The following is a 16,160-nucleotide window of genomic DNA, read 5'->3' as shown; positions in this document are numbered from 1 at the left end:
ACAGAAATACGAGCCTTAGGTCATTTATATGGTTGAATCCGGAAACTATCATCTCAAACAAAATGTTTATTCTTTTAGTGAAATATGGAACTGTTCCGTATTTTATCTAATGGGTGGCATCCATTAGTCTAAATATTCCGGTTACATGGCACAACCTTCAATGTTATGTCATAAAAATTACGTAAAATTCAAACTGTTTCATATACCCTGACTCTGCGTGCAATGAACACAAGAGAAGTGACTATTTCACCTGGTTAATATTGCCTGCTAACCTAGATTTCTTTTAGCCAAATATGCAGGTTTAAAAATATATACTTCTGTGAATTGATTTTAAGAATGGCATTTATGTTTATGGTTAGGTACAGTCGTGAAACGATTGTGCTTTTTTCGCAAATGCGCCCTTGTTAAATCATCCCCCGTTTGGCCAAGTTGGCTGTCTTTGTTAGGAAGAAAGAGTCTTCGCACAGTTCGCAATGAGCCAGGCAGCCAAAAATGCTGCATATACCCTGACTCTGTTGCAAGAGATGTGACTATTTCCCTAGTTAAAAGAAATTCATGTTAGCAGGCAATATTAACTAAATATGCAGGTATAAAAATATATACTTGTGTATTGATTTTAAGAAAGGCATTGATGTTTATGGTTAGGTACACGTTGGAGCAACGAGTCCTTTTTAGCGAATGCGCACCTCATCGATTATAAGCAACACAGGACACGCTAGATAAACTTGTAATATCAACCATGTGTAGTTAGTTAACTAGTGATTATGATTCATTGTTTTTTATAAAGGTAAGTTTAATGCTAGCTAGCAACTTACCTTGGCTTCTTACTGCATTTGCGTAACAGGCAGGCTCCTCGTGGAGTGCAATGTAAGGCAGGTGGTAAGGGCGTTGGACTAGTTAACCGTAAGGTTGCAAGATTGAATCCCCGAGCTGACACGGTAAAAATCTGTCGTTCTGCCCCTGAACAAGGCAGTTATGACCCACCGTTCCTAGGCCGTCATTGAAAATAAGAAAAAGTGTTCTTAACTGACTTGCCTAGTTAAATAAATGTGTAAAAAATGTAAAATAAATAAAAATAATCCAAACAGGTGTCCAAAAATACCGATATCCGATGGTTATGAAGACTTGAAATCGGCCCTAATTAACCGGCCATTCCGATTAAAATCGGTCAACCTCTAGTGCAGTTAGATTAACAAGAATTGAAGCTTTCTGCCCATATAAGACAATGTCTATGTCCTGGAAAGTTTGTTACTTACAACTGTCATGATAATCACATGAGCACACGTTAGCTCAACCGTCCCGGTATACGGACACCGATCCTGTGGAGGTTAATCATTTCTGCCCTCCGAATTCACTATATAAATAGGCCCGTTTAATTTTATCTAGCTTGCCGTTCCAAGTAAAAACATTTATTTTTTGCTCTTATAATAAAAATAGGTTGCTAGGTGTAGGCAAGGCCATAAAGCAACTGGGATATGACTCAAGAGTTACTCAGGGTGATTTTAACAAATACAGGGATTTTCCTTTCTATGGGAGCAAGATCGTATTCATTTTTGCTAACTTTATTATCATGTATTTTAGTGAGATGATTTCCCGAAAAATATATTCACATCACCATCAGACCCTTTAAAATTGGAAAACTACACAGTAATGTAAAAGTAATTTTTGTGTGATCCAATGCGTAATATAGTTCAGTATATAGGCTTGAATGATCAGCTCCTGAAGGAAATTGCAGAATGGCGCAAAGTTCTGTACCCACTCTTCAATGTGGATAAAGGGAAACAAAATACAATTGATAAAGAAATAAACTACCGTTTTTAAAAAGTATCTGTCATCTATGTGGCTGTGGAGGGATCCAAATCTGGGATTTCAAAGACATTAATGAGCGTACAAGTCCGAGATTTATGGTCCCTTGATATTGCTGGATCTGATTTTAAATCGCTAACATTTAGAGATGGCCATAAATGGATATGCTGATAGTGGACAACCTTGTTTTACACCTCTTGACAATTTAAAACTTTCTGAGAAGTAGCCATTCTTTACCATTTTACATCTAGGGTTACTATACATAACTTTAACCCATTGTATAAGAGATTCTCAAATTATAATATGCGAGCCATTTATATATTAAATCCCAGTTTTATTTTATCAAAAACCTTTAAGTCAGCTAGTGTTCTACTGTTTCCCGTACTTGTCTTATTTACAATGTACAGTCCATGTAAAAAAATAAAATTAGGATGAATAATATCCGACAATACCTTTTTAATATTATGCGCTATGCATTTTGCATCACAACACTGAAGTGTAAGGGGCCTTCAATTTTTTTTTATGGACTGGATCTTTATAATTTATCACTTGGGTCCTGTTTCAGTAATAATGAAATCAGACCTTGTTGAGTATCTGATAATCTACCAATTTTATAGAAGTGGTGAAAACAAGCTAATAAAAAATGCCCTCATGGTATATCAAAAAGGTTTGGTATGCATTCCAGCCCTGGAGTTACTGGACTTAAAGGCTTTAATTGCATCAAGAATCCCGCTCTGTAATTCAGCCTTTACGAGTCTCTGTGCAGCTGTTCATTTTACATTATTAATAGGAAAAAATCCATACAATCAGCTTCGGTTAGAGGAGACAAACAAAAACATATGCTTTTAAAGTACTGTGCTTCCACTTTCAAAATATAGTTTGTGAAACATGGGTGACTAATTTGTAACAAGTTTCTGTAAATTATTTTTATTTGGCGCATTTTTCCCATATTCCATCCAGTTCGATATTTCTTATAACATTACTCTTTAAATAAGCTCCTCCATTTGTTCCTATTTTACTCCAACTTATTCTGAGCATCTATGTTAGTTTGCATTGCCATCTGTACTGTTAGTCCTATTTCTTTTGTATATGGACTCGACATTAATTGTTTTTGTTTTAGAAATGAGTACCGAATTGCATAGCCTCTAAAGGCAAATTTAAAATTGTCCCATACAATATGGGGATCTGCTGTACCTATGTTACTTCAGAAAAAGTCAGTTAAATTCTTCTGTCCTAGCTAAAACAAATTAACATTCCATAGGCTTTGATAAAAAATATCCAATATCCTCGCCCATGTGGAAATTCTGTACGAGTGATGTATATGCCAATTACGTGAAGGTCCGAACGCATTCTGTCCCCTATCGACACTAACTTTTGGTGCCAGCGAGAATGACATAAGAAATAAGTCAAGACGACTAGCTTGATTGAGCCTCCACCATGTATCTCTCACTCGGTCAGGATATTTAAGCCTCCATATATCCACTAGTTCTAATGCATCTATGATATTAATGATCTCCTTAAGTGCATGAGGGTTAAAATTGGTAGTGTGATTTCCTTTACAGTCCATTGAAGTGTTTAAAACCGTATTATAAATCTCCCACCATAATGATACATCTTGTATTTCTTGTAGGTTTGATATACATCATAATTATTTATTTTTCAAAACAAGCATGGATCATAATTTGGACCATATAAATAAATGATCCAAATCTGTTCATGATCCAATAACACATTTAAATATAATCCATCTACTTTGCGGATCTGTTTGGACATTTTGATCAAAATTGTTCATTAATACCGTCACACCTGAGTTTCTTTGCCTAAGGGAGAATCATTTTGCCACCCCGCTCCCAATTCTGTTTATAATACACGTTTGTAAAGTTACTGTTAAAAAGTACCATAATGATTGAGTGTCCATATAGCTGTACCATGATATTTACATTGCTACCATGTAAACATCCAATTGTCCTCCACTATTACACCCGCTAAAACCTCCCCATATTCCAAGTTGGGTTGTCATCCAAGTGAACACAGAACAGAAGCAGATCAACCACCAAAAGCATTTCCAACACCCTCACCTCAATTGTATTATATACAGTTTAAAAACAAACAAATGTTAAAAATCTTGCACATCTTAATTTCCACAATTAACAAATAATGTAGGCAGTTCATGCAAAGAATTGTTACCTATAACCAGGATGGCCATTACAAAATGTACATCTTTGGCAAGCAATTATTATTTTTTGAAAATTGTGATTCATCCTATATTGTTCCTAACATCATTACCCCATAGTAACAGATGTGGGATAAACACACACCCTTCCCCACAAACACAACAAGCTCAGATGTTGTACAGTTGTGCCATCCAAGTCAAGAAAGGACTTGATGTGCAAATACATAGTAGTAGCTGTTTGAAAAGGCATGCAACATTGAGCAAGAATGGGAAGATTTGATTAACCAATGTAAAGTCCTAGCTGTTCGAGATCAGGTGCAACCCCTTCCCCTGAAACACACACACAGGTCCCCCGTTGTGACCATTTTCCCACGCATCTCTGTGCAGTCAATTATTTTGTGCCACTGGGGACACAATAATTTGCCCCCTTTCTTGATGCCCGAGTGTGACCCCCTCCCCATGGGTTAATGCAGCTAGTGTTGCCAGTACTGTCACTACCTGGGTGGGGGCACCCCACTGGCTAGTTACATGGTCAAGGTTCTCATTAGCGACTGAGAAAATCGTTGAATATTATGCTCACCCATCCAGAGGCATTGAAGGACCAACTCTGCCAGGCAGGCTCAGAATCTTGAGGGGGTGGTGCCGCTTTAGTGGGTGTCTGACTGCATTTATCTTTCCATCTTGGCGGGGTATAGGTATAGGCTTGCAGTAGGCCTATAAAACAGATAAGGACTTCTCCCTAGAGTATGGGTCGCTCAGGTGGGTGTCTAGGGTATAGAGTTGGGGACCGTTCCACCATGATAGGACAATAAATAAACTACTAAGAATTTAAAAAAAAATGTATATCCCATATCTGCACAAAATTGAAAGCTCTCAACTTCTGCTCATAGACACACATGAATGGGCTCTGACATTTGCAAACTTCTTTTTTCACTCCACTTTTCCCAAACACAAAAATACACACCCCTCCTTACACCCACACAAACTGTGCCTTGTCCTCTGTTTTATTCCTACCATGTTGATTCCTACCTAATTTCAGGCTTGAGTACTTGTGTTCCAGTTCCTTATATTTGAAAATGCACTTTTTCAATAATTATCCTCTCTTCTAATGCCATCTAATCTATTTATAAATACTATAAATAGAAAGTTGAATACTAATTATTTTACAACATTCCCCATCTTGAATGGTATAGTGTAGTTGTAGTTAATTTCTTTATCAATTGTTGCATTTTACAGTTTCCCCCTCAAAATATTACAATCCCTACCATGGATAGTATTGGGTGGTCCATTATTCAACAACTCTGGGATTTATGTAATATTTAGAAAAGTCATGGAATGGTGTCGGCACAATTTGTTATCAATATAGTTTATCGACTACGAGAGCTACACATTTCCCTTTAATCTATTCACCTTGAAGAGTGGGAACAGACGTTTGCACTGTTCTGCAGTTTCCTTCAGGAACTGGACCATTCATGCCAGAAAGTATTTTACCCAGGCATTTAACCATTATTTTGTCTTTAAGGAATGCAAAAAAATCTTGCAACGATTGGGCGCTCATAGCTCGAAGTTTGATTTTGTCAACAGTATCACCTGAGATCTGTAGTGCTATAAGAAATAATTTCACAAGACTTACAGAATCTTCAACATATTTCTTTGATACCATTAAGTACCAGATTCTCTCAGAAACGTGTTCTCCTTTTGAGTTATTTAAAGTCTGTTTCAATCGTATAGACTCTTTCTGGGTAAGTCTCAGAGCTTTGCACACCAGGATTGTACAATATTAGCACATTATTTTAATAATTCTTCACGCTCTTTCAGGTTGGTTGTTGATCATTGTTAGACAGCCGTTTTAATGTCTTGCCATAGATTTTCAAGACGATTTAAGTCAAAACTAACTGGGCTACTCAGGAACATTCAATGTCGTCTTGGTAAGCAACTCCAGTGTATATTTCGCCTTGTGTTTTAGGTTCTTGTCCTGCTGAAAGGTGAAAGTCTCCCAGGGTGTTGGAAAGTAGATAGGCGCTACTCCATTTTTTTTATCATAAAGAACTCCCTAGTCTTTGCCGATTACAAGAAAACCCATAACATGATGCAGCCACCACGCTTGAAAATATGGAAAGTGGTACTGTGTTGGATTTGCCTCAAAACAATGCTTTCTATTCAGGACAATGTTAATTTCTTTGCCACAGTTTTTGCAGTTTCATTTCAGTGCCTTACTGCAAACAGGATCCATGTTTTGGAATATTTGTATTATGTACAGGCTTCCTTGTTTTCACTCTGTCAATTAGGTTAATATTGTAGAGTAACTACAATGTTGCTGATCCACTCTCAGTTTTGTCCTATCACAGAAATCAAACTCTGCAACTATTTGAAAGTCACCATTGGACTCGTGATATCCCCGAGTGGTGTTCTTCTACTCTGGCAACTGAGTTAGTAAGGACGCCTGTATCTTTGTAGTGACTGGGTATATTGATACATCATCCAAAGTGTAACTAATAACATCACTACGCTCAAAGGGATATCCAATGTGTGCTTTTCTTCACACATCTACCAATAGGTGCCCTTCTTTGGAAAACCTCCCTGGTCTATGTGGTTGAAATTTACTGCTCGACTGAGGGAAATTACAGATCATTAAGTGAGGAGTACAGAGATTAGGTAGTCATTCAAAAATAATGTTTATACACTAAATGGATGTAAGGGAACACCCCCCTTAAATGTACAAAAATGAAATGGGAACATATTGGCACCGTACGAAACATATACACGGTGTTCGGGCATTGTTTCATTCAAAGTTGATTGCAAATGCCATATGGCAAATGCCAAGTGTAACACTGCAAAAATCCAACAGATGGCGAGTGCGCTCCAACGTAATTTTTCATATACCAGTCAAGACCTATGAGTACAATTTTGAAAAATTGATTTCTCAAAAACTTTGATTTGTGTCCAATTACACATGTATAACTGTATCAACATACTTTAGTCATATTTTATCATCATAATTTTATTTTATTTTAACTTGCCCATTTGCAATTTGATTTCATAGGAAGTCAAAAGTCGAAAATGTGAACACTCAAAAACGTATGACCCCATTAAAAAAGTGTTTTCTGCATCGTTTTACAAAATTCTTTCGATTTGTCAATTACACATGTATAAGAATTGTATGAACATACTTGTCATATTTGATTATCATTATTATTATTTATTTTTACTTCTTGTCCATAGGGCATATGTTTTGTACTATTTGCAATATGATTTCATAGGAAGTCAAGTGACTTTTCTTTGGGGGGAGGTGGCCAAATGCCATTAAAAATGTCCAAATGCAATATGAAATACTTGAAAGTGACAAATCAGGATGTTATGTTCATTTGCCATGTACGATCAATGGAAGTCTGTTTACAAACCCGAAAGTCAGTGAACCATGTCCAGGTATTTATAGATGGTCTATTTGTCATGTATGAAGAGGGAGAAGTGGGACTGTGGGTGCTCCCTACCCAACCGTGGACCCCTTGCTACCCCGTAAGGCATTAAAGAAACATTTAAATGTGCTCCTGGTAACCCGTTCCAATCACCAGGTGCACGGCTGTGCATTTGCAGTATGTTTCAATGTGCATTTACCATCACGAATATGTCATGCTCAAAAATACTGCAGGAATGTGAAATTGACTGGCCCGATGAACTCGGGATGGCCAGGCAGTGATTCTGGTTCCACTCCATCGTACCTCACTGTTTAATGTCTTCGATATAGGGGGAGCTATTAATTTTTGGATGAAAAACGTTCCCGTTTTAAACAAGGTATTTTGTCACGAAAAGATGCTCGACTATGCATATAATTGACAGCTTTGGAAAGAAAACACTGACGTTTCCAAAACTGCAAAGATTGTGTGTGAGTGCCACAGAACTGATGTTACAGAAAAAACCCAGATAAAAATACAATCAGGAAGTGCCACATTTTTTGAAACCGTCTCATGGCAATGACTCCTTATATGGCAGTGGAGGAGCAAGGAGTCAGCTTACCTTTTACACGTTTTCCCAAGGTGTCTGCAGCATTGTGACGTATTCGTAGGCATATCATTGGAATATTGACCCTAAGAGACTACATTTACCAGGTGGTCGCTTGGTGTCCTCCGTTGCAATTATTGCGTAATCTCCAGCTGCAGGTACTTTTCCGTTTGCTACTGAGGAGAAACCCAACTGCCAAGAAGGATTTATCATCGAATAGATATGTGAAAAACACCTTGAGGATTGATTCTAAACAACGTTTGCCATGTTTCTGTCGATATTATGGAGTTAATTTGGAAAAAAGTTTGGCGTTGTTGAGAATGAATTCTTTTTTTTTTTCTTAGCCAAAAGTGATGAACAAAACGGAGCGATTTCTCCTACACAAATAATAGTTTTGGAAAAAATGAACATTTGCTATCTGAGAGTCTCATTGAAAACATCCGAAGTTCTTCAAAGGTAAATGATTTTATATGAATGCTTTTCTTGTTTTTGCTAAAATGTTGCCTGCTGAATGCTTGCCTTAATGCTAGGCTTAATGCTAACTCTTACACAATTGCTTTGGTTGAAAAGCATATTTTGAAACTCTGAGATGACAGTGTTGTTAACAAAAGGCTAAGTTTGTGTTTCAATATATTTATTTAATTTCATTTGCGATTTTCATGAATAGTAAAGGTTGCGTTATGCTAATGCATTATAGTTGAAGTATTTCTCTGTCGATTTCTCAGCCAATCAGGATGAACAAACGTGACGTTTTTCGCCTACAAAAATATTATTTTGGGAAAAAAGGAACATTTGCCATCTAACTGGGAGTCTCCTGAGTGAAAGCATCTGAAGTTCTTCAAATGTAAATGATTTAATTTGGTTGCTTTTCTTATTTTTTTGAAAATGTTGCCTGCTGCCAGCACAGCCTAGCATAGCATTATGCCATGCTAAACTTACACAAATGCTTGTCTAGCGTTGGCTGTAACGCATATTTTGAAAATCTGAGATGACAGTGTTGTTAACAAAAGGCAAAGCTTGCGTTTGAATAGATTTATTTAATTTCATTTGCGATTTTCATGAATAGAAAATGTTGCGTTATGGTAATGTGCTTGAGGCTATGATTACGCTCCCGGATACTCCCGGATATTGCAAATGGACAAAAGTCAGCCAGCAAGTCACCGTCCATCAGTCAATTAGATGTCATTCTGACACCACACCCACTTTCTCCAACTCCTTTAGAAGCCTACTATCACATATTTCAGAGCTGGCCCAAAATTCACAGCGCCTTCTGTTCAAACCATAATAAAAACATAAAAACACAAAGTTACGTCCAGTACTGACATTATGTGTAGGCCTAGCTGACGCGACTCCGAATACCAAGTTTCGGCTCGATAGGTCTTTCGGTGCCCGAGCAAGACCTTAATTGGTACTGAAAATCCACTTTTTTCCATGCCTTGCTACGGGGTCGTTGAACGAACTATCAGACAGAAATGTTGGGATCCGTCTCTATGGGCCGAGCCGTTTTCAATGGACCTAGTCTTGCAACTCTGGGACTTTTCTAGATCATCATTTTCGTAATGGTCTAAATGAATTGAAGTTATTGCAAATATACGAGTCTGTTTGTCTGAGAATGGTCTAGAGCCACGTAACTCACCACACACTATCGACCCGAGGTCTAGAACAGGTTTCTAAAGTTTCAGAACTCTAGTTCTGACGGTTCTTTTTTAGTTCGCACAAAGGTAACTATTGCAGGCACTGTCTGTCTCTACGCAGCACACTGTGTCCCTCTGTCCTAGCTGTGTGTGTGTGATTTTTTCTTGGAAATTTTATGGGAGACATGACTGATTTACAATTCATGGGGTTGCCTAATCTCACACATGAGGTTTGACCATTTTAACCCTTCGAAACAGCCCCTATGACACCATTTAAGGCACTTCCGGTTGGCACAGGAAGCTATAAGTAAACACATATCCTGATTGGGGTATGCCTTTACAGAATCCTGAGTTAAGTGTTTATGTTAACCTGTTGCAACTCTAGGGGCAGTATTTTCATTTTTGGGAAAACAACATTCCCGTTTTAAAAAGGGATATTTTGTCAGGACAAGATGCTAGAATATGCATGTTATAGACAGCTTTGGATAGAAAACACTAACGTTTCCAAAACTGTAAACATTGTCTGTGTATAACAGAACTGATGTTGCAGGCGAAGGCCTGAGAAAAAATCCAATCCGGAAGTGCCCCATATTTTGAAAGCTCTGCGTTCCAATGAGTCCCTATTGAGCTGTGAATGTGCCATCAACCAGGTTACACTTTCTACGTATTCCCCAAGGTGTCTACAGCATTGTGACTTGGATTTACGCATTTATGTTGAAGAATACCCGTAGGGGGCTACATTGCGCAAGTGGTCACATGATGCTCCCGGAGAAAATCTCGCGTAAAGTACAGAAGTAGCCATTATTCCAATCGCTTCTGAGAAACCAATTGTCCCGGTTGATATATTATCGAATAGATATTTGAAAAACACCTTGAGGATTGATTCTAAACAACGTTTGCAATGTTTGTCGATATTATGGAGCTAATTTGGAATATTTTTTGGCGTTGTAGTGACCGCAATTTCCGGTCGATTTCTCAGCCAAATGTGAAGAACAAACAGAGCTATTTCGCCTACAAAAATAATATTTTGGGAACTTTGGCTATCTACCTGGGAGTCTTGTGAGTGAAAACATCCGAAGTTCATCAAAGGTAAACAATTTAATTTGATTGCTTTTCTGATTTGTGACAAAGTTGCCTGCTGCTAGCAAGGCATAAAGCTATGCTAGGCTATCGATAAACTTACACAAATGCTTGTCTAGCTTTGGCTGTAAAGCATATTTTGAAAATCTGAGATGACAGGGTGATTAACAAAAAGGCTAAGATGTGTTCCAATAGATTTCACTTGTGATTTTCATGAATAGGAATATTTTCTAGGAAGATTTATGTCCGTTGCTTTATGCTAATTAGTGTCAGATGATGACAACGGTCCCGTTCACAGGATGGGGTGTCACTAGAGGTTAAGACCTGACCGATTTACACAGGGTTGAATGTACTATCACAAACTGCTGGTTGGGTATGTAAAAACACTTTTAGGATGATTTTAACCACTTCTGGTTGCTCCAGGAAGCTTAGAATCAACACAGGTAGACCTCATAGTGGCCTGATCGATTGTCATCGAAGACAGGTTCATAAGACATTCATAACCCACATAGGCGGTCAGGTTGAATTTAGGGTTGCATGCAATGTATTCCTATAGGGAGAGAAGTAATTGAAAACTGATGTAAACACCTTAACTGTTTGACGCTACCCATTCCTGTCGCGGGATCATTTTCGTCAGCAACCGCTAAATAGCATAGCACAACAGTCAAATAATATTACTAAAAATATTAATATTCATGAAATCGCGAGTGCAATATTGCAAAACACAGCTTAGCCTTTTCTTAATCCACCGGTCTCAGATTGAAATTATGCTTTACAGCGAAAGCAATCCAAGCGTTAGTGTAAATTTATTCGATAGCATTATGTACACTTAGCATCTGGAAGCTTGGTCACGAAAATCACAATCAAATTAACCGTTTATCTTTGATGATCTTCGGATGTTTTCACTCACGAGACTCCCAGTTACACAACAAATGTTCCTTTTGTTCCATAAAGATTATTTTTATACCCCAAAATACCTCCCATTTGTTTGTCTCGTTTTCAGAAATCCACAGGAAAGAGCGGTCACGACAACGCAGACGGAAATTCCAAATGGTCTCCATAATGTCCACAGAAACAGGTCAAACGTTTTTCATATTCATTCCCCCGGTAGTTTTTATAATAAATATTCGATAATATATCAACCAAGTGTGTAGGTTTTTCAGTAACAGCGGGAGGAACAATGGCGGCTTTACTCAGTTGAGCAAAAACTCATTGAGAGGCCCCACCTATCCACTTACGCAATGTTATCTTTCACGCTCATTTGTCAAAATAAAAGCCTGAAACTATGTCTAAAGACTGTTGACACCTTAGGGAAGCCATAGAAAAAGGAATCTGGTTGATATCCCTTTAGAATAGAGGATAGGCATGCATAGGAACAGAAGTGTTTCAAAATAAGAGGCACTTCCTGACTGGATTTTCCTCAGGGTTTCGCCTGCAATATCAGTTCTGTTATACTCACAGACAATATTTTGACAGTTTTGTAAACTTTAGACTGTTTTCTATCATAATCTGCATATTCTAGCATCTGGTCCTGAGAAATAGGCCGTTTACTTTGGGAACGTTATTTTTCCAAAGATAAAAATAGTGCCCCCTAGATTCAAGAGGTTAAGGGTTAATGCCACGCGGTTAACCGTTAGGCTTGCACAGATCGGGAGGGCCTCGGGAACATTCCTGAGGTCAAATTGTGCTTCTCACCCTAAAGGTTCTCCCACTGTCACACAAAAGCAAATTAAATTTAGGGCCAGGCTTAATTTTGGGCCTACTTTTTTCACGGTCGCTGAGCGCGCTATGGTCAAGTTGGGCATATTGTTGAACTCGGCACGGCCTTGAGAATATGGAAATGCCATTGCAGGCTCGGTGTCTTTAAGCACCGCACTTCGTCACTCCATCCTTGCTGTGTGTGTGTGTGTGTGTGTGTGTGTGTGTGTGTGTGTGTGTGTGTGTGTGTGTGTGTGTGTGTGTGTGTGTGTGTGTGTGTGTGTGTGTGTGTGTGTGTGTGAGAGAGAGCTTTTCTTTGACATCTGTTGGGAGAAATGACTGATTTACAGTTCACGAGGGTTGCCTAATAACACATGAAGTTTTGAAAAGAGCAGACCTTTTTAACCCTTCGAAACAGCACCTATGACACAATTTTAAGGTACTTCCGGTTTACACAGGAAGCTGAAAGTGAACACATATCCTCCTTTGGGTAGGCACTTATAGAATATTGAGTTAAGACTTATTTATAGAGGGTTGAATGAGTGCGTTATTTCCGAAAATCACAGAAATCTCGCATAGCTCGGAAACACTATTCAAAAAGATTTGTCTGAACACGCTGCAACTGGATCTGTAATAAAACATTTAAAAATGTAAACACCTTTTTTGAACAGCACCAATTTGACATTGTACGATTTCACTTAAATTACGATAGATAAATGGCTGTTTTTTTTTTAAATTAACACCGTAGGTTCATTTACATTGACTTGAAGCAGAAAAACTATTGCTCTATTTACAATTTTTACCTTTAATCCCAGAAAAATGGCCATAACTCAAATACCGTTGAGGCCTGGACGCCATCTTGTTCGGGGCCAACTGCCCATTATGCCAAACATATGCTCACCAAGTTGTCTTCGAAGACTTTCCCGTTTTGGAGAAAAGGCCACGTCATGATTGGTGATGTTTTGTACATTTGCAATTCGCCCTCTTGTGGAATTTACCGGGACAGTGGAAAAATTACCTAAATTTAAATTTTTTATAAAAACAGAAACCGAATGTCCGAGAAACTTTGATGACTTCCTGGAAGATCTGGCCCTGCTGCACGGCCCGCCGCCGTTCGCAAATTTTAGAAATGTTGTCGGACGTCTAGTAAGGGACCGTACATTTGCAATGTGGACTTTCTCACTAACCATATGTCAAAATGTTCCCTTAAAGGTATGTCATTTATGTCCATGCAAATTGTGTGACTTGTTAAGAAATGCTTTACTTATTGACTAAATTACATTTCAGCTTTTCGTTTTTAATTAACCAACCCTCTTGAGCAATCCGTTAGCCTGGTAAAAAGCCGTTTGTGTTGGATAGCCAACATGTTTGGCAAAAACAATGCCCATAGGAGTTGGCAAGACAGAACAAATAGATCTGGGACCAGGGTAGGGTAGAGGTACTTACAGTCTTGTTCTGCTGGTTGTTCTGGGCTAGCAGATCTGGGTTGGGCTCACTGAAGTTAGGCACTTCGGAATACACCATGCAAAACCTATGGGAGGGAATACATTTAGTGAATGTTAGGAACATTAACCCTGTGTTAATACTACATGCATGTCATTGATATTTAAAAGTAACCCAGCACATTCAAGTAATGTTGCATGCATCAACTTGTACCGAAAAGCATTAAAACAATGTAATGTAGCCAGCTTGAAACTATACTGAAGAAATAAACGCAACATGCAAGAATTTCAAAGATTTTACTGAGTAACAGCTTATATATGGAACAGTCAATTTAAATAAATTCATTATGCACCAATCCATGGACTTCACATGACTGGGCAGAGGAACAGCCATGGGTGGGCATAAGCCTAACCACTGGGGAGCCAGGCCCGACAAAGGGCTTCATTACAGACAGAAAAACTCCTCAGTTTCTTCAGCCGTCCGGTCTCATGACAGTCCCGCAGGTGAAGAAGCCAGATGTGGATGTCCTGGGCTTGCGCGGTTACACGCGGTCTGCGGTGAGGCCAGTCGGATGTACTGCGAGATCCTCTAAAACCACATTGAAGGCAGCTTATGATAGAGAAATGAACATTCAAGTCTCTGGCAACAGCTCTGGTGGACATCCCTGCAGTCATCATGCCAATTGCACGCTCCCTCAACTTGAGACATATGTGGCATTGTGTGACAAAACTGCACATTTTATAGTATCCTTTTGTCCCCAGCACAAGGTGCACCTGTGTAATGAGCATGCAGTTTATTCAGCTTCTTGATATACCACACCGGTCAGGTGAATTGATTATCATGGCAAAGGAGAAATGCTCACTAACAGGGATGTAAACTCATTTGTGCACAAAATTGGAGAGAAATAAGCTTTTTGTGCATATGGAAAACTGGGAATCTTTTTTCAGCTCATGAAACATGGGACCAACACTTTACATGTTGCGTTTATTTTTGTTCAGTATACATGACACCTATATTTCAAAGCAGGGTTGGTCGATGTCAACCTTTGTCCTATCATGATTATGTACCCATAAAACATTGATATACGATGCCATCGCCCCGATTGGCCACCCACAAATGTATTTATTTTTTTGTTGGAAAAAAATATAACTCCTCTAAAACGAAGGGTGGGTTATAGCGTGAAACCTAATGCAACGGGACGAATCATGACTTAAGTCAATGTGGTTGAAAGCATGGGCAGTGCAGGCAATGGCACATCTTTTCTAATGTTCCCTGCTGGTGGAGCAGCAGAACAGTTGTGTCTGTGGCTTGCACATGATGGAGCAGTGACTGATGATGAACGGGCTGTCTTACCGTAGTGAGCTATGTTTTAGGCCTACATCATGGCCTGGATAGAAGCAGTCTAGTCTTCAGAACTGGATAATAATTGCTTTATTTGCCTCAAAATAGAAAAATAAATATTGTTTATTCCATCTCTCAAAGCAGTGCTTGAGAATAGCCTATGCCTAGGCTTAGGTTACAGAATTTCATCCTTATTATTTTTGAAAGCCTCGACTTTAGGAGAACACTGATAGGCTAGAATCCTTGGAAATAAGCTAATGTTCATAACTTAAACAGGTCTTAAAGCTTTTATGATTGGCCAATTCCCTATCCTCCACTTAGGCCCATTTGGTTTCCAACCCTGCATAGAAGAATTTTCCCAGCCCGCATGGATAATTTATTTCATAATAACGGTTAAACTTCAATAAAATGGTCATTAGCTTTTTCTATAAGCTATCGTTTGTCCTCTAGTTATTAATCCTACCTTAAGGCTTTCAAATAAATTCTGTGACATTCATTGTTTGATCGGGAGAAAGCCATGCATAAAACGATGAAGCGTAGCCTTCAGTCATATTCATAGCCTATCGAATGGAGAGAGAATGGAACATAACTATCGGTTTTAAAAAACGTAGCCTAAAAGAGTGTGTTATAAAACTGGAAATCTTGTGCTGATTTGGTGGAATTCTGTTCATTCAGGACTACATTCCTCATACATTCTGTAGGCTATACAACATTTATTGAAATGGACTATAGGATATAGGAATACTCAATGTCACTTGTGTCCTGCCCTGCAAGACAAATGTACTGCGTGGCGCTTCTCAAATACGCTAAACCACCTTGGCACATCATGTTTTCAACGTCGACCATGGCTGTCAATCATTGTCGATAAACGACGTTATCGCCAAACCTATTTCAGAGCAATATAACCTTCTGTATTCTTAAACTAAATGCAATTCCTCTGTTGCTCAACTATTGTAGATTGATGTAAGAACAGACATGTTGTATTT

The 16,160-nt window shown here is 38.6% G+C and overlaps 1 protein-coding gene across 2 annotated transcripts in view; it reads right to left on the bottom strand.

Moving 5' to 3' along the window:
* nabp1a (nucleic acid binding protein 1a) overlaps window positions 1-16,160 on the bottom strand; it is a 28,734-nt gene that overhangs the window by 10,143 nt on the left and 2,431 nt on the right. For both annotated transcript variants that reach the window (XM_046358232.1, XM_046358234.1), the window contains one exon: window positions 13,837-13,921. In XM_046358232.1, coding sequence (XP_046214188.1) covers window positions 13,837-13,921 — 85 coding nt within the window. The remainder of the gene's footprint in view (window positions 1-13,836; window positions 13,922-16,160) is intronic.

Source organism: Oncorhynchus gorbuscha, linkage group LG01 (assembly GCF_021184085.1).
Source record: "Oncorhynchus gorbuscha isolate QuinsamMale2020 ecotype Even-year linkage group LG01, OgorEven_v1.0, whole genome shotgun sequence".
Lineage (NCBI taxonomy): Eukaryota > Metazoa > Chordata > Actinopteri > Salmoniformes > Salmonidae > Oncorhynchus > Oncorhynchus gorbuscha.
This window is presented reverse-complemented; position numbering and strand designations above follow the sequence as displayed.